Source organism: Kogia breviceps, chromosome 14 (genome assembly GCF_026419965.1).
Source record: "Kogia breviceps isolate mKogBre1 chromosome 14, mKogBre1 haplotype 1, whole genome shotgun sequence".
Classification (NCBI taxonomy): Eukaryota; Metazoa; Chordata; class Mammalia; order Artiodactyla; family Physeteridae; genus Kogia; species Kogia breviceps.
The window spans coordinates 18,202,503-18,221,903 of NC_081323.1; the positions used below are offsets into that span (position 1 = coordinate 18,202,503).

Below are 19,401 nucleotides of genomic sequence, written 5' to 3' on the forward strand. Positions count from 1 at the left end.
TCTTAACAGGAGTGCCTGTAGCATTTCACCATGAGATTTGATTTGGTTTTGGATGGATATTTATGAGTCGATACTACTTTAGCTAAAGTGTCTTAGTTTAGCTTTTGATTTTGCAAATTAAAGGGGAAACAACATAGAAAGTTCAGAAGAGAGCTGAAAATATGTGAGGTATTAAATACATGGGGATATTTATCCTAGAGAAGAAAAAACTATGGGATAATTTCATTATCCTCAAGTATAGGTAGGACCTTTGCTGGCAAATTAAAGCTTCCAGGTGATCTTTGAATATGAGAAAACAGTCTTAATGCTTTGGGATGCTACTGGAACAGAGCACCACTAGATGTCCCTACATACTCTCACTGGGCAAAAGCACTGCACCCTTGAACCTGAAAGACGAGTTTCCTTCCTCCTGCGATGCCCATCCAGCGCCCTCTACTGACCACAAGCTTAACATCACGCTTTCTGTAAAGAGAAAAAGGCTTAAGAGTCCAGAGCATTATCACAGAGCAGGTACTGAAGGGTGAATTTGGAGTTGAGAGGCAATAAATTGATAACTGGCACTGGAGCCAGACACAAGAGTACGTACTCTATAATTCCACTTTTATAAGGTACAGAAACAAGCAAAACTAATCTGTACTGTTTGAAGTCGGGCTAGTGGTTACCCTTGGAGAAAAGTAGTAGTGACCAAAAAGGAGCATGGATGGGGCTTTTGTAGTGCTAAGAGTGTCCTATTTCTGGATGTGGATGCTGGTTACACAGGTGTTCAGTATGTGAAGAGCTATACTTATTTTAATGCATATTATACTTCAATAAAAGTGAAAGTGTGGTACGGTCTGATTCCAAAAGTATAAACTTAAAAACAAGATCCAGATCTAGGCTAGAACAGGGAAAATACAAAATAATCCAGGGTATCTCAACTTTATTTATTTATTTATTTATTTATTTATTTATTTATTTTTGCGGTACGCGGGCCTCTCACTGTTGTGGCCTCTCCCATTGCGGAGCACAGGCTCCGGACGCGCAGGCTTGGCGGCCATGGCTCACAGGCCCAGCCGCTCCGCGGCATGTGGGATCTTCCCGGACTGGGGCACGAACCCGTGTCCCCTGCATTGGCAGGCGGACTCTCAACCACTGCGCCACCAGGGAAGCCCTCAACTTTATTTATTTAAAAAATTATTTACTTTAATTTTTGGCTGCATTGGGTCTTAGTTGTGGCATGCAGGATCTTTCACTGCAGCACGCAGGATCTTTTGTTGCGGTACGCGGGCTCTGTAGTTGTGGCACGTGGGCTCTCTAATTGTGGTGCACAGACTCAGAAGCTGCGGCATGTGGGCTTAGTTGCCCCGCAGCATGTGGGATCTTAGTTCTCTGGCCAGGGATCGAACCCACGTCCCCTGCATTGGAAGGTGGATTCTTAACCACTGGACCACCAGGGAAGTCCCTCAACCTTATTTTTATTTTTTAAAACCTGTTTGAGGGCTGTTCGACTTAGTGTCAAAAAACAGGTATCTAATTCATTTAGCAAAAAATTTTAGGGCTTTCCTCGTGGTACAGTGGTTAGTAATCCGCCTGCCAATGCAGGCGACATGGGTTCGAGCCCTGGTCTGGGAAGATCCCACATGCCACGGAGCAGCTAAGCCTGTGTGCCACAACTACTGAGTCTGCACTCTAGAGCCGGTGAGCCACAACCACTAAGCCCCCACACCGCAATGAAGAGTAGCCCCTGTTCACCGCAACTAGAGAAAGCCCGTGCGCAGCAACGTAGACCCCATGCAGCCAAAAATAAAAAAATAAAGATAAATTTAAAAAATACATATATATATTAATTGCCAGACTACCTTTTTTATTTTTTTTTCCATTTGGGTTCAAATAGTTAATGATGAGGTCTTCTGTAGAGCAACATACACTTCTTATGTTGTTGACGTTCTTCTTACCAAGTATTCAAACAGGAGCTTCTAAGTTTTTCTTTTTATGGCTTTTCAGATACCTCTTTGTTCTTAGTTTAAATAAAAGATCACTGCTTTCCTCTGTAAGCATTATCTTGGCTTTTATCTTTGTCACCATATACCCTTCTCCTTGAAGCAGTTAAATCACCAGGTACCCTTTTGCCTGGCTAAGAAATTTGGGGGCCCACAGTGGTAACTCCCATGTAAGCGTTAATGGGAATGAGAACCATAGATTTGATTCAGGAATTTACTGTGATAGGAGAGTCTCAATGTGTGGCTTTTAAAAGCTGCAAGCAGAAGCAGGTCAGTACTGTGGTTTGTTCAGGAGTAGATAACTCTGGGTGCAAAATCTTAGGAATTCACCAAGTTAGGAGTTGAACTTGGATCCACAAGATGGATATGGAATCTGGATAGGAGTCAAATTTCCAGAAAGCGAAGGTTGCTAAGAAACTCTGACGTTACACTGTGGATAGAATTTAGGGTGAATTTTAGAGTCAGCTGTGTAAAGCCCAATCGTTGCTAAGTCAAATTAAAGTGAATAACTAATAAACTTGGAATTACCTATTTTGTGTACAGAGCTTGGTATCTTCACATATATAGGCTATGGTTGTTTTTGTGCTTTGAATCGCTGGTGGCACTCTTATATCTAAAGAGGCTTTGTCCAGGCTGAGAGTTACTACAAACATATGACATAGCAGGCTGTAAACCTGGAGTGATTCCCTTGCAAAAATTGTTTCCTTTTTTTTTTTTTTTTTTTTGCGGTACGCGGGCCTCTCACTGCTGTGGCCTCTCCCGCTGCGGAGCACAGGCCCCGGACGCGCAGGCTCAGCGGCCATGGCTCACGGGCCCAGCCGCTCCGCGGCACGTGGGATCCTCCCGGACCTGGGCACGAACCCGTGTCCCCTGCATCGACAGGCGGACTCTCAACCACTGCGCTACCAGGGAAGCCCTCCTTATATTTTTTTTTTTTTTTTTTTTTTTTTGCTGTATGCGGGCCTCTCACTGCTGTGGCCTCTCCCGTTGCGGAGCACAGGCTCCGGACGCGCAGGCCCAGCGGCCATGGCTCACGGGCTTAGGTGCTCCGCGGCATGTGGGATCTTCCCGGACCAGGGCACGAACCCGTGACCCCTGCATCGGCAGGCGGATTCTCAACCACTGCGCCACCAGGGAAGCCCCCTCCTTATATTTTTTAACCCTTAAGTCATTTGAGGGTAGAGGGAAGAAAATAGTGTGAGTGGTGAAACTAGCCAGTGAGCCTTTATTTATAAATTCAACCCACGTACTCACCAAACGAATGTATGGGTATTGACTATATCTTAGGCGCTGTCCTAGGCATTAGGGACTGATGCAGTCCCTTGGCCCTCTGGGGAGTTACTGTTTTGTATTCCTTTGTGTGAGGGCTGCTTTTATTCTACTTGTCTGTGACATGCTGCTTTGTCACCAACTCCTTTAGGATTCTCTTGAGGCTTCAAGAACTGTTACTTGGATTTCACGTCTAGGCTAATGAGAGAGTTTCCTGACTTTTATTTATTTCATTTTATTACTAACCTGAGCTTGTACTATGCTACCAATAAAGGGCTTCATTAGCAAATTTAGCATCTTAAGGAAAAGGTGCCTATGATGGAAGGTATGAATCTCATTCTGCACATGTACTCCAGAGTGGCAGGTTGGAAATTTGCTGTTCTCCGCAACTGCTCATCTGTATCTAGAACAATTTTAAATCACATCACTACATCTGATTCTCAGTGCTTGTGCTGATGATGGAAGGGAGCATTGGAACGGGTAATATAAATATAGTGTAATATGAGTGGGAGATTATGGGTATTAAGAAGTTAAGTTTAGGGACTTCCCTGGTGGCGCAGTGGTTAAGAATCTGCCTGCCAATGCAGGGGACACGGATTCGAGCCCTGGTCCGGGAAGATCCCACATGCCGTGGAGCAACTAAGCCCGTGCACCACAACTACTGAGCCTGCGTGCCACTACTACTGAAGCCCGTGCACCTAGAGCCCATGCTCTGCAGCAAGAGAAGCCACTGCACTGAGAAGCCTGTGCACTGCAACAAAGAGTAGCCCCCGCTCACCGAAGTTGAATTTATATTTCAAAATGATTGTCTTTTGATCTGGGAATTGGTACTATTTACCAAGTAAACTAACTGGCCCTTCTCTGTGGTTCTCTTGCTCATTCTGGACGTGAATTCTGTCATCTCCCAGACCAGTCCTCCTTAAATAGTACCACATACAATCTGAAAACGTGCTGAGTTTTACTTCTAGTTAAGTGATTATTTAGGTGTTAGAAATCAGTAGTTTTAACAATACATTGTTTGCTAATACATTAATTTAATATAGGTGACTGCATCTATACATCTATACCAATATTTAGGCAGATTAGATGGACCACACATAACATACATGGTGTTAGCAGACTTTAGTCAACTGGCTTAATTTTTTTTTTTTTTTTTTTTGCGGTATGCGGTCCTCTCACTGTTGTGACCTCTCGCGTTGCGGAGCACAGGCTCCGGACACGCAGGCTCAGCGGCCATGGCTCACGGGGCCAGCCGCTCCACGGCATGTGGCATCTTCCTGGACCGGGGCATGAACCCGTGTCCCCTGCATTGGCAGGTGGGCTCTCAACCACTGCGCCACCAGGGAAGCCCCAGCTGGCTTAAATTTGCCTCAGGTGGCCTCTTGAGTATTCTGCTTATTGCCTGAAGTTTCTGCCCTTAGCCTAGAACAAGCAGATTTGGAGAACCGGGGCATTTTATTGGCAGGAGATTTCTGGTTGCCAGCCACCTGCCTCACCATTCAGCCAGTGCTTGTCTGTGCTTGCTTTTGCAAGGGAGCTTTTTCCCTAGTCCGTCAGTCACATCATGCAGAGTTTTGTTTTATATACCCACCCACAGACTGGTTCTGCGTTTATCACAGTGCTCTCTTCCTTTCAGATTTCAGGGAAGGGGGGAGTTGAGGGTGGGAAAGGATTAAGAGCTACTTAATCTTTTAAAAATCCAGAGCTTAAAAAAAATCCTTCTCAGATTCTGTTAAAGAAAAATTCTTAGACCCTAAAGAAAGAGCAGGAGGTGCCAGAGTTGTACAGCTTTTAGGAGATGAAACGACTGTGGAATCCATCAGGGTGCAGCATCCTCCTGGGATTGCGGCAGGTAATTTAACGTAGGATGTGGAAGTTCAGTTTCAGGATTGCACCTTAAAACTGGAATATTAGGGAATTTGTGTCAGGTTCAGAATCCATTATTTGTCTCGTTTTTGAACAATAGAAAAAAAAACCACTTTGGAAAAATCCTGGGTTTTTATTTTACTCTTAACACAGCAGAGCTGTAGAAGTAGGGGGAAAGCCCGTCTTTGTAGTACTAGGAATTCCACAAATTTATTTGATAAGATGTTTTCAGACTGTAGATTGGTTTGCACTTGGGCTGGCTCTCCTGTATCCTGTAGAATAAAGAGTACTGTGCCCGAATGACCATAAATATGTAATTTTTCTTCTATTATTTACCCCAAAGTAAAAACTCTGCTGAGTGTTGTCTGTGTTATGATTTTGTTAATGTGTTTACTTCGTTTCCTGCTGTCTTGGCTAGCCATCAGGTAGAGTTTTTTCCTTACTGTAAATTGCTCCAAAACAGTTTTATCAATTCAGGATTCAAATGGCAGGCTTTATGAAACTAGGTAAAGAACTTAAACAGAATTACTTGGCAGTTATATCCCTAAAGATTTTTATCTGTGTTTATCGTATGAATTATTTGTATGAAATATTTTTTTCACTTGTATGTAATATTATCTGAAGGGTCCATCCTTCTTGTCTAAAATATGCTTAAAAGGTCTTCTTGAATGATAGTTTTATCAGACTGTTTTAATTGCTTCCTCTTCACCCCAAGGATGGATCGAAACCATCCTCTGCTACAGCCTGTTTTCCTCCCTCCCTCCCTCCCTCCTTCCCACCTTCCCTTCCTCCCTTCCCCTAGACTGTAGTAATTTGTCTGTACAGTATCTTTCTAATCTCTGCCCAGTCTCCACGTGCCCCAAATAGAACATCTCCAGTCCTGACCTCTCCCACCGTTTTCATTTGCCTACAAGACAGCTTGATAAGGCTGAATTGGAACCCAGGAAATCTGATTCTTGGACTTTTGGGGTAACTGTGAGCCTTTGGGCAATCAGACTTCTCTGATCCTTAGTTTCATCATTCTTAAGATAAAAGGATTGCGTTCCCTGAGCTTTTAAGTTCCCCACCCCTTCACTTTGCTTCAGTCTTTACTGTTCCTTCAAACGTAGCCTGTCCAAAATAGAACTCATCCAACTCCTCTCCCAAGAGATAGTTTTTGTCCCTATTCTGTAAATGAGAAGCTAAGACCCAGATATATTGAATAAATTGTACAGCTCATACTACCCTTATGTTCAGAACCTAGATATCTTCACTCAAGCCTACAGGTATTACTCTTCTTCTACAAAAAGCATTAAAGTGTAACAATTCAAAAAGGTGTTGCATTACTGGTGAGGCCTCTTGAGACTGAATATGAGTGTCATTTGTAAAACCCTCAGTCTTCCTACATAAGGTTATAGCTTGAATTTTCAGGTCTCTGAACTTTGAGTGGGCTTGACTGTCAGAAGATTGGTTTCTTCAGTCCTGTGTTCACAGATGGGAACATTCCTGATCTGGGTCAGTTGACATTATGGTGTAGGGTCTAATGACAGGAAAAAAGTGCAGTCAGGTTTTACTTTACAATGTGTTATTTGATAGCTCTGATAATGCCTGGTCATTTGCTTCTACTACTACTGTTAATAGTGATTCTTATCAAGCAAGTTGATTTTCATCACCAGATTAGGAGTTGAAATGATTTTCTCTGATTGAAGAGATGAACTGGGGTTTGGAGTTGATTTTTTTCCTTTTGTATTGTGCAGATGTGTCTCATTCATCATTAAGATCAAAGTGTTCCCCTGTGTGATCTCAAAGGTCCCATTCAGTTCTGATTCTGTGAATGCAGCACTATTGAAATGTTTCTAGTCGATTCTAGAGAGCTTCCTTAGTTTAAACCTTTACACCATCTAGGTAAAACATTATTGTGAGGAATTATGGCAGTGCTAGACATTGGTTGAAGTCAGTAGTAATGAGGTTAAAGTCCTGTTATTTTGCAGTTGACCAATAGGAAGCCTCTTAAAATGGACATTTCTAATACTCTTAATCCAGTAACAAGAGTTTTCTAGAAGGTTATTGCTCTTACTGCTAATTATGCCTTCTCTCATAGACAGGGATTAAAGTCACTACTCTTGATTTGCTTTTTGGCTTGCGTTACCCATGTACAGGGTAACAAAACTTTTAGTGTAACACTTTGAATGTTTAAAACACTTTTCTTTTGAGGAGCGAAGCATCTTAAGTTAATGTTTGAGGCGGTAATTGTACTTTCAAGCTGGCAAAACAAAGCGCTGCCTCAGTTTGGAAGTTGCGATCGTACTGGTGTCTTCTCCCTAGTTATGTTGGCAGGTATTTCAAATTAGGCACCTACATTTTTGGAGAGAAAGGTTTTTAGACTAAACCTGGTATATATACCAGTATGATCCTTCTCTTTTGACCCACCATTGATAAATCCATGTGTAATATTAATATATTTATTCATTCACAAAATACTGTCCTACGAATTAGATATTTAGTAGTATTCAAAATAGATGTCGTCCTTGTCCTCATGGCCCTCTTTTCATCTTGAGAGATGTGAATGCTTTTGACTTGTAGTCATGAAATTAAGGTGGTGTGTTATCTCTAGCCTGTTGCAGAGAGCATCATAGCTCACCCTATACAGATTAGCTCTAGCCTAAATTATACACAAAAGATAACTTTTCAGAGAAATAGATCTAATTAAAAAATTCTCTACATTCCAAAAAAACTTTCAGGCATCAAAAAATTCATGTATCTGAACTAAAATCCTCATTTTTTGTTGCTGTGTGCCACCTTTGATGGAAATATAAAACTCATTCAGAGCCTTGAAAACATAGAAAAATCCCTAAAATTGTTACAGAGGTGTTTTCTCATGTCAGTTGGACTGTTTTGGTTGTGCAGAAGTGTTTCTACTAGATCACAGCGTCGTCTTTGAAAGGAAAGAGCCACCACCTGTCATTTGAATGCCCTTCCATTGTTGGTTACTTGGCACAACCTTAGGAGACTATAAGAGTAAAACATCAGAGTCCCCAAAAAAGAATTATTGAATGGTGAACATGTTAGCTGTTAAAAAAAAAAAAAAAAAAAAAAAAAAGAAGAAGAAGAAGGGTTGGAAGATAAAGTTGAGGAAACCTCCCAGAAAGCAGAACACGAAGAGATTTAAAAAAAAATTTTAATGTGAAAATTAGAGGTACAGCCCCAAAGGTCTATCTTTCAAATACAATAATAGGAGTTCCATTACAAGAAAACAATTAGGGAGGAAATTATGAGGAAATAATACAAGAGGATTTCTCAGAAATGAGACAGGTGTTTCTAGTTTGTGAAAGAATTCACCAGGTGCCCAAACTCATGGATTAAAACAGCCCCACAGTACATCATTATGGAAAGATGTTCCCTGGGGCTAAAGCTTTCTATGAAGGAAGAGAGGTTACAGATAAGGGCTTAGGGATCACAGTGGTTCCGATTCCTTAACAGATGGTGGAAGGAACAGGACAGTGGTGAAATGCTGTCAAAATTCTGAGGCAATATCCGTCTCCAGCCTGTGATTTGCTACCCACCAAGCCATCAAAGTGGGCTATAAACATATTGAGACATGAAGGTCTCAGAAACTTACCTCTCGTTCATATATTTCCTAGTCAGTTAGTGGACATTGTGATTCACCAGAATGAGAGAGTAAACCCTCAGAGAGAAGAAAGAAACTTGGGAGTTCACTCTTGAGAGGGACAGAGGGAATGAATCCCCAGGAAGATGGTGATGAGAAGTCCTAGGAAACGTGGTTTTGAAACAGATTGAGAGAGTTGTAACACTCCAGATATAATGATCCAAGGGGAAAAAAATGAACTTAGATTAAGAGGAATTTTAATTTTAAGGCTTCGGAGAAGCATTTTTAGGTAAGTTAGTGATTCATAGAAAACAAAGCAAATTTCTAAATTTTTAAATTGAAAGGTACTTACTATCTTTAGGGAAAAAACTACACAAAAAAGAAAATTTTAGCATAGTATATAGTTCATGTCTTAGCCGTGAATTGAATATTGGTTTAATAAATAATGGTAATAATAACTATATTGGGAAGATAAGCTTCGTCTTCCATAGCAGGGGGCTACCTGTTTTGTAGTTTCTTTGGAACACAGACCAACCCATATGTTAGCACATTGTCTGTGGCTGTTTTCATGCTACAGTGGCAAAATTGATTAGTTGCAGCAGAGACCATGTGGCCTGCAAAGCCTAAAATATTTATTACCTGACCTTTTATAAAAACATTTGCCAACTCCTGTTTTATAAGGAGAAGCTGATAGAATAATGTTTAAAATTGGAAAAAACAATATAATAGCACTATTAGCATGTTTTTAAGAAATTTTATTTATTTATTTATTTATTTAGAAGTATAGTTGATGGACATATTTTGTTAGTTTCAGGAGTATGCTTCAAAATCAGGGAGTGTGATACCTTCAGCTTTCTTCTTCTTTCTCAAGATAGCTTTGGATATTTGGGGTCTTCTGTGGTCCCATACAAATTTTAGGATTATTTGTTCTAGTTCTGTGAAAAATGCCATTGTTTTTTTTTTTTTTTTTTTTTTTTTTTTTATGCCATTGGTTTTGATAGGGGTTGCATTGAATCTGTAGATTGCTTTGGGTAGTATGGTCATTTTAACAGTATGATTCTTCCAACTTGTGAGCACAGTATATCTTTCCATTTATTTGTGTTGTTTTCAGTTTGTTTCATCAATGTCTTATAGCCTCAGAGTACAGGTCTTTCAGCTTCTTTGTTCAGTTTATTCCTAGGTATTTTACTCTTTTTGATGTGATTGTGTTTTCTTAATTTCTCTTTCTGATAGATCATTATTAGTGGATAGAAATGCTATAGATTTCTATTATTAATTTTATATCCTTCAACTTCACTGAATTCATTTACTTGTTCTAATGGGTTTTTGTTGGAATCTGCTGGGTTTTCTATATGTAGTATCATGTCATCTGCAAATAGTGATAGTTTTACTTTCCAGTTTGTTTTTTAAAAGTTCCTACTGAAGGTTCAGGCAAGGCTCACGTTGAGCCAGCTTGGGTCATATGTTCTTTTTAAAAAAAAAAAATTTATTTATTTACTTATTTATTTATTTATGGCTGAGTTGCATCTTTGTTGCTGTGCTAGGTTTTTCTCTAGTTGCAGCCAGTGAGGGCTACTCTTTGTTGTGGTGCGCGGGCTTCTCATTGCTGTGGCTTCTGTTGTTGCGGAGCAGAGGCTCTAGGCACGTGGGCTTCAGTAGTTGTGGCGTGTGGTCTCAGTAGTTGTGGCTCGTGGGATCTAGAGTGCAGGCTCAGTAGTTGTGGCTCACGGGCTTAGCTGCTGCATGGCATGTGGGATCTTCCCAGACCAGGGCTCGAACCAATGTGTCCCCTGCATTGGCAGGCGTACTCTTAACCTCTTTGCCATCAGGGAAGCCCCTTGCCAACTTGGATGCCTTTTATTTCTTTTTCTAGTCTGATTGCTGTGGCTAGGACTTCCAATACTATATTGAATGAAAGTGGTGAGAGTGGGCATCCTTGTCTTGTTCCTGATCTAAGAGGAAATGCTTTTAGCTTTTCACTGTTGAGTATGATATTAGCTGTGGGTTGAGGTATGTTCCCCCTCTGTGCCCAATTTGTTGAGAGTTTTTATCATGAGTGGATGTTGAATCTTGTCAAAAGCTTTCTTTGCATCTATTGAGATTATCCTATGATTTTTATCCGTCATTTTGTTAATGCGGTATATCACTGTTTTTCAGAAATATTTTGGAAAGTAGTAGAAAGAATAGCTACAGATCTACCTCTGGAAAGAGTGAGTCAGGAATGGCGGGGAGACTCGAGTCAGGGGAATATTTTTGGCTTTAAGCTTTATATTATTGAATTCTTAAGCTAAGTACATTTTTACTTTGAAAAGGTATGAATGATGAATGCTGAGAAATTGGACTGAAAGAACAGAATAAACAGGAAAGGAAAAAAAGATAGAGGCCACCAATTACGATGAAGAAAGTAGGAGCTCAAAGCCTTTTCTGTAAACATAGTTTTCCCATTTATTCACTCACTCATTCCACAGATAGTCATTTATGAGTCCAAATGTCAGGCACTGAGCTTGATGCTGCAGGACAGAGTCCCTTCCCCAGAGGATGCCTAGGCCCTTAGCCGATGGCATGCACAGACAGGGATGTGTGTGTAAAGGCAGCACTGAGTTGTGGTTTTTTCTGTGGCATCTGTGGAATACCTAATTGGAACTGGCCAGGATGTGGATGGACATGCCTGCCTGGAGGTCAGGAGGAGGACTTGGATTTGGAAATGTGCAGTGGTCCTGGTGTAGAGATGAAGTCTGGGAGTTGAGTGGAGAACTCAGGGAGCCCCTGTGGTAGTAAGTGTGTTTAGCCCTGGGGGCACTGACATTTAAGGGTTAGGCCTTATAATAGAAGGAGCCTATGGAGGAAGCTGAGCTTTGGAGGCCTGCAGTCAGAGGCAGAGCAGGAGAGAATGGTTTCCAAGAAACCAGTGAGATGAGAATTTTAAAAGGAGGAAATGGTCCATAGTTTAAAGTACTGCAAGGAGATCAGGCTAAAGCCTTGGATTTGGTAACTAGGGAGTCACTGCTAAGAGCAGCTTTAGGGAAGTAATATGGGAGAAAGTGAAAATTCAGGTGTGGAATTTGTTGGTATAGTTGCTGTTCTGAGATAGCGTTGAGCCTGTTCCTTTGTTGAGAGAAAGCTGTAGAAAGAGAGAGGCTTAGTGATGATTTAAGGAAGTGATTCTTCATGGAGCAGATGTTTATGGAGCATCTGTTAGGAGCCCAGTGCTGGTCCAGACTCAGGAAGTACAGCATGAACAAAACAAAGCTTACACTCGTGTGTGTGCATCTCACAGGTAATAAATTTATAGTCAATTAGCCATAATATAAGGTCAGGTAGCAACAAGTGCCAGGATTCTTCAGCTAAATTGGGCTGAGAAGATAGAGAGTGTGGGCGGGGGTGGGGGGAGTAGTGTGGATGGGGAGGACTTCAGGGGTTGGGTGACGTCTGAGGGGCAGCCTAAACGAAACGAGGAGAGACTGACTGCAAAGTGATCCAGAGGCTGAGGTGGCTGAGAAGTGGGAGAAGACGGACCCCCCAGTACTGATCGGAGGGTAGTTGTCCTCAGGAGAGGGGGCCACCTTCTCTCCTCTGACCCTGGCAGGAAGCCCACAGGACAGGCGACACTAGAGGCTGCCAGATAGCTCACGTGCACCGTGCGACAGACGCTGGATTCTGAGCCCTTTACATTCTCCTGATACTCTCTGAGGTGTAGGTGTTTTCACCCTTCTCTATAGGTGAGGAAACAAAGTCTGGAAGAGGTTTTACCTGGCTCTGGCTCCTCGTTCTTAGAGCCTGGATCTCCTCTGCTTTTTGGCACTTCAGACCCTCGCTGTTACCCTCCTGTGGACTGCTTCTGGCCTAGCAAAGGACGGAGATAAATCTGTCCAGTTTGTGCAGGTTGGGTGGGGAGGTAGGAAGGGAGAAGTTGAGGGATACCCCGCCCATCGGACCCTCTTTCTGGTCAAGGATGTCTATCCCGAGTCTTGGTAAGAGGTGGTCCCTAGGAGCTCCTCGCTGCCTTCTTGATTCGCTTTTCTCAAGTGGGTTGTTATTCCCCATGTCCTGTGCCTGCTCCCTTCTCACATCCCCACACCCCCCGCCAGCACTGTGGGATTGCCTCGTTTGTGCCTGCTGCTGTAAGGGGGGCATGAATTGATGATAAAAGTACATGGTCATTGTGGAAAATTGGAGATAGATCTGATTTTTGAAGTAGCTTCCCACTTACTCTCTGTCCCAAAGCGCCTGATAGCGTGGAAGGGATTTGGTGGCCTGTTAACAGCGGAGGTCCCCGTCCCTCCTGCCGTCAGCTGTGTCTTCTGCTGTCCCTGTGGATATAAGGACCATGGCACGGTCTGCTGTGTGTGCACTTGTCCGTGTTTCCGTAAACACACACTCTTGTAATGAAATAGACCCCAGGTGACAGAATTCTCCAGATAGAGTAAATTTAAATAATTTCCGTAAATGAATGGTTAAATGGTGTGTACCTGATGTTTTATTATTTTTTAAGTGTCCATAACACAGCACTGAGGAACTTGGAAATGGCGCAGGCACTGGGGCAGAATTTTTGAACTGGAAAGAGAAAAAGTAATAAATTTCAAAATATTATTATTGAAACCTGGCACCCATTTTTCTTAATAGAAGCATCGTGAGGTAGGTGAGTGTACGAAGGAATGGGAATTTTTATATTGTTTGCTTTTTATATTATTAGCAGCTAACCTTCTTGTGAAGGTAATTAAATGCTACTTTCATACATAAGCATTGAAAGGCAGTGAGGAGTCCTTCCAGTTTTCATGTAATTCAGAAGTTATACACTTTTCCTTTTTTACATACACTTTTTCGTCTTAACAAATTTCCTGGTTTGTCCACACAGCTAGGAGTTTCAGAATATGTTTTTATTCTGCTTCTAATTAAGTTGTGGGACTCTGAAATTACTGTTTTAATTTTTACTTTATCGAGCCCCAAAGATCTATCTAATTACAACTTTTGGGTGGTGGCAGCACAGCAGCAGAGGCTATAAAACCATTTCCAGTGGTGTGCAGAAGTACCTGCTTTAGGGTATATCTGGTCATCCATTCCTGCTACATAACATTTAGCTTCACGAAAAGACCTAGGTGGTTTTGTATTTTTTAAACGTGTGTCATCAAAGAGGTAAAAAAAAAAAAAAGTAGAGGAAACTGAAGAGAGAGTGCATTGTAAACTACTAGGTGCTGTTTGGAGAAATAAAAGTCAACAAATGTTTATTGAACACCTATTGATTTTTTAAAAAAATAATTTATTTATTTGGTTGTGCTGGGTCTTTGTTGCGGCAGGTGGGCCCCTTAGTTGTGGCTTGCCTGCTCCTTAGTTACACACATGCATTCATTAGTTGTGGCTGGCAGGCTCTCAGGCTCCTTAGTTTGCAGCATGCACGTGGCATCTAGTTCCCTGACCAGGGATTGAACCCAGGCCTCCTGCATTGGGAGCTCAGAGTCTTAACCACTGTGCCACCAGGGAAGTCCCTATTGATGTTGTTTGTATCTGTTATCTTGTGGAGTGGCTGTGAGCTGGTGTTTAGCTGTCCATCCAGGTGCTAGAGATGGTTTCACAGTAACAATGTGAGGTCGGCCAAAGACTGCTTCCAGTGAACTAGAGCAGTTATTCTTGCAGCATCATCACTGGGATGCACTTGGATTTCACACACACTGTCTCTCTCAGAGAATGGGGTGGGGGTTATCTGTGCAGCGTGAATATCCCTGAGGGTGCAGGTGGCAGTATCTTGCATGTGAACAGATGGTGGGGGGGGCAGTAAGATTTGGTTTAGAATCTTTCACCCAGCTCTTTTCCTCCAACCCTTCTCTCTGCTGAGTAATCACATTCAGGCCGCACTTGCGTCAGCCTCTTCCCAGTCTTTCCAGCTTGTGCTCATCTGCCATCTCTGATCCTCCCAGGCCCTGTGATGACACGGGCCCAGGGAATGGTGGGCCCATGTGACCTGCATGGCCCTCTGCAGTGCCCGAGCTCTGCTGTGACAGGCGTTTTCACGTTGTGCCCCACCTCACCGCTGAGCTTCCTCTCAGCTTTATTTCCTGCTGGCTTATTTCCTTGGGATGGATCTCCCTGAAAGCGGAACTGGCAGATCAGTGGACTGTGGCAGTTCATAGATCTAGTGGCACGTTGCCTGAGTGCTTTCAGAAAGCCTGAAGCAATGAAAGGTGCCATCAGCAAGGATCAGTGGGTCCACAGTTTTCCCCACATTCCTGGCAGTGTGGGGGCCCTGTTTTATTTGCATGCTAGTTTGTGGTACTTGATCAGAAATTGTGTTTTTTGATGTCTCTATTGCATTATACTTCATTTTATTATAAATTAAAAAGTAATTTTTATTGGCACTGGACTTTTTCTGTATTTTGTAAATGATTTCATTTTGTTGGGTAGAACTTTATTTGAGTATATGTGTCTGGTTGTTTATAATATCCCTTTTTATTAGTCAGAATTTATTTTCCAAACTTCTTTCTTCATTTCAGAATTTGTGGCAGTTTGTGACAGTTGAGAGTGTTGGTTTTCTGGGGTCTGATAATTTGAAATTGAGAGATAAAGAAGTTAAACTTGTACTAACATAGTTTACCTAGTGCTGACTCCACTGTAATGGAGTTTAGGTGGTAAAATTCTTTGAACTGCCCTGATTCAGAGCCCTCCCCTTGCCATTTCTCAGGAATCTATGGTTTTCTTGAGGTAATTGTTCGATCAAATGCTGATCTTCTCACTGATCCTTAGAGGCACTGTTTGCTGACTTGGCTTTCCCTTTTCTTGATTTGGCCAGTTCTTCTCTGCCCCTCTCCCCTTCCCCCTTGGTCTAGGCCCCGCCTGCGCCCACTTTGCAGCTTGTTACCTCCTTGGATGCTATGCTCTTTGCAAGCAGCAATATCCTGGTAGCATTTTATGGTCCTTTTAATAGAAAATGCTTCTGACTCTTGGAGGGAAAAAACCCCTAAAGTTACCAGACTTTAAACTGGTAAACTGTAATTGTGGCCCCAGGGATGATTGAAATCCTTCATTTTTCTCAGTTGCACTATACACACCATGAGCCCACTTAGAAGGTGGGACTGTCTCACTTTAAAGTTCTCCTTGATGCCTGCATATCACATTCATTTGGATATGAGAAATAATTATAGCATAAGGACAATTGTGTGCCTCTGGGATGTTTTCCTAGCTCTCTGGGATGTCCAGGAAGTCAAAGTAAACAATAAATATGAGGCGGTGTCTACATGCGGACTAGAACCAGAAGCCGGGATACTATGATCCTTCCATTGTTTTTCTATGGGGAAGGTGAGAGTGAGTGATTCAGGCAGCCCCAAATTCTGAGTTTCCTAAAATAGCATTCTTTCTGTTCCCTGGGATGCCCTTAGTGCACTTCAGTGACCTCTCAAGCCACTTGCTGGGCTCTTGTCGCTGTGGTGCTGAAAAGTCATTTATGAGAAAAAGTTCAGGTGTCATCATGGGCATTATGGTTGGAGTGGGGATGGGGCTTAAGTCCTGGGTACAGTAAAATCATTTAAAAAGCTCATATAAGCGGTGACGATGTGAGAGAGTGGCAGGGACATATACACACTACCAAATGTAAATTAAATATCTAGTGGGAAGCTGCAGCATAGCACAGGGAGTTCACCTCTGTGCTTTGTGACCAGAGGGGTGGGATAGGGAGGGTGGGAGGGAGGGTGACGCAAGAGGGAAGAGATATGGGAACATATGTATATGTATAACTGATTCACTTTGTTGTAAAGGAGAAACTAACACACTATTGTAAAACAGTTATACTCAAAGATGTTAAAAAAAAAAAAAAAGGTCATATAAGGGCTTCCCTGGTGGTGCAGTGGTTGAGAATCTGCCTGCCAGTGCAGGGGACATGGATTCGAGCCCTGGTCCAGGAAGATCCCACATGCCGCGGAGCAGCTTATCCTGTGCACCACAACTACTGAGCATGCACTCTGGAGCCCAGGAGCCACAACTACTGAGCCTGCGTGCCTAGAGCCCATTCTCCACAACAAGAGAAGCCACTGCAATGAGACGCCCACGCACCTCAACAAAGAGTATCCCCCACCCCGCCGCTTGCTGCAACTAAAGAAAGCCTGTGCGCAGCAACGAAGACCCAGCACAGCCAAAAATAAAATAAAATAAATAAATTTATTTTTTTTAAAAAAAGATCATGTGAAATATTGGAATGGAACTTATTTTGTCAGTTTAAAGTGCACACGATTTAAAACATCAAGTAATGTAGGAGAGCATATGATGAAATGCAAGAGTGCCCTGTCCTGTCTCACACCAGCTCCTCTCTGCTTCAAGACAATGACTTTGAACTCTTTTAGCTCTATTTTATTGTGTATATTTCTTTTTATTTATTTATTTATGGCTGCGTTGGGTCTTTGTTGCTGCATGCGGGCTTTCTCTAGTTGCGGCAAGCGGGGGCTTCTGCGGGGGCTTCTCATTGTGGTGGCTTCTCTCGTTGCAGAGCACTGGCTCTAGGTGCTCAGGCTTCAGTAGTTGTGGCACGTGGGCTCAGCAGTTGTGGCGCACGGGCTTAGTTGCTCTGCAGCATGTGGGATCTTCCCCTACCAGGGCTCGAACTCACGTCCCCTGCATTGCCAGGCGGATTTTTAACCACTGCACCACCAGGGAGGCCCACATTGTGTATACTTCTATTTCTTGATTTCCAGTTGTACATACTACTTACTGATTTTCTTCCAAAAGAAATGAGGTCTTTGCTTAGTTCTTCCCCCTCTCCACCCCCCTCAATATAGTCATGTCATTATTTTTGGTTCCTCTTTTAGTTTCCTTTGTAATTTAATATGCCAGCATCTTTTATAACTTGTTTTATCTACAAAGACAGTATATTTTTGACTCCACTCCATCTGGAGCAAAAAATTAGGGTTCAGGATGGGAGTAGGTAGGTTTAGGCCTATATGTAGGGCTCTGGGGGGTGCTGGGCTAGAAGACCACTAATTGTAAGTGTTCTGTAGAAGTAATCCTCTATTCTGTGTTTTCCTCACGTGTCACAGCTAATCTTGAGATAATCTAAAATGTTTCATTTTGGATTTTAGCATAATCTTTGCCTTTTTTATGTTTTACAGAAATAAAATAATTGCCTTTAATAGATGATAATGAAAATACAGAAGAAAGAGAAGCAGGTAAGAGGTCACATATCTTTTAAGTGAATGCATCCAGCATACACTGGTGCTTTTTTACAAGGAGATGCTGGCGGTTTTGGCTTATCTCTTAGCCTCTGGTAGTTACCCTGCTGCCTGTTTCCCATTCTCCACGTGGTAACTGAGAGCTCTGTTCTGAATGACTTAATATATAGATTTTTACTATGCTCAGGTCAGCTCTATAGAGGAATAAATGTAATGAAGATTGTAGATCAGAATATTATTCAAAATTAGGTATGCAAAAGAGAAATAGCTTACCAAGTTTTTATAAAGAGAGAAGTGATCACGTCTTTATAGTTTACATATTTATTATTTTCGATGTTTGGTTAAACTAAAAGCATTCACTTATAGAATCCTTATTTATCATGATGTGCTGAAGTTTTCTCCTGCAGAAAATAGTGAACTAATTGGAAGTTTCCTCCTGCAGAAAATAGTGAACATTAACTGTTTGGCATTTGGTTTTTGAAGGGGAGGGGAGTTGATAAAAACATTTGGCCCTTGTGACGCATCCTGCTAAGATCTTTTTCCTTAGTTGGTACTTATGTGTTCCAGGTGATTACATTTGCAGAGGATCTCAGACATCTAAACCAGTGTGGCTCAGGGAGGTGAGATGAGGGGACCTGCCTCTGTCTCTTAGAAACAGGCTGTCTCTGATGGGCTGGTTTTCCTTTTACAGAATTGAATGGCAACCTGGTAACTGGGGAGATCCGAATCCCTGCCGTTCAGCTGGGACCCTATGCAGAGAGGTTGGGTGGGACCAGCCACTTTCCTCTCTGCTTGTAGAGCACTGAGGAGTCAGATACAGGGTGACCTAGGGATATGGTTACAGGACTACCCTCTGTTCTGTTCCCAGTGGATAGGTCCTTGTGAAACCAAAACAAAACAGCCTGTTTTGGGAAAGAATTGAGTCACCTGCTGCCAATTTTAATAGGAAGAGCAGTGCCTAAACACTATCTGCACGCTGATTTCCTCCTGTCCTGGCTCTGTAGAGTCAAAAGTTAGTAAACAAACACTGTGAGAATGCAGTTCCATCTGCCAGGATTTTATCCTATGCATATACTCAGATGGGTGTGTAGGTTTCATTGCGACTTTGTTTATTATAGCAAAAATGGAAATGAACTTAAATGTCCATGACAAAGGAGACTACAGGCATGCCTCATTTTACTGTGCAGGTATTACATTTTTTTAAAAATTGAAGTTTTGTGGCAGCTCTGCCTCGAGCAGGTCTATCAGCACCATTTTTCCAACAGCATTTGCTCACTTCGTGTCTCGGTGTCACATTTTGGTAATTCTTTCAGTATTTCGGACCTTTTCATTATTATTATATTTGCTATGGTGATCTGTGATCCGTGATCTTTGGTGTTACTATTGTAATTGTTTGGGGGTGAACTTCATTGATAAATGTCTGTGACTGCTCCACCAACTGACTGGCTGTTCTTCCATCTTTCACCTTCTCCTCCGGTTTCTGAGCCCAGGAAACAACCATTCCTTGAGACACAACAATATGGAAGTTAGGCCAGTTAATAACCCTACAGTGCCC

General features: G+C 42.3%; 1 protein-coding gene across 1 annotated transcript in view; it reads left to right on the forward strand.

Moving 5' to 3' along the window:
• The window catches only part of CHD6 (chromodomain helicase DNA binding protein 6), a 215,825-nt gene that overhangs the window by 54,592 nt on the left and 141,832 nt on the right, over nt 1-19,401 (forward strand). The window contains exon 2 of the mRNA XM_059038586.2: nt 17,787-17,843. Coding sequence (XP_058894569.1) covers nt 17,811-17,843 — 33 coding nt within the window. The 5' untranslated portion in view covers nt 17,787-17,810. The remainder of the gene's footprint in view (nt 1-17,786; nt 17,844-19,401) is intronic.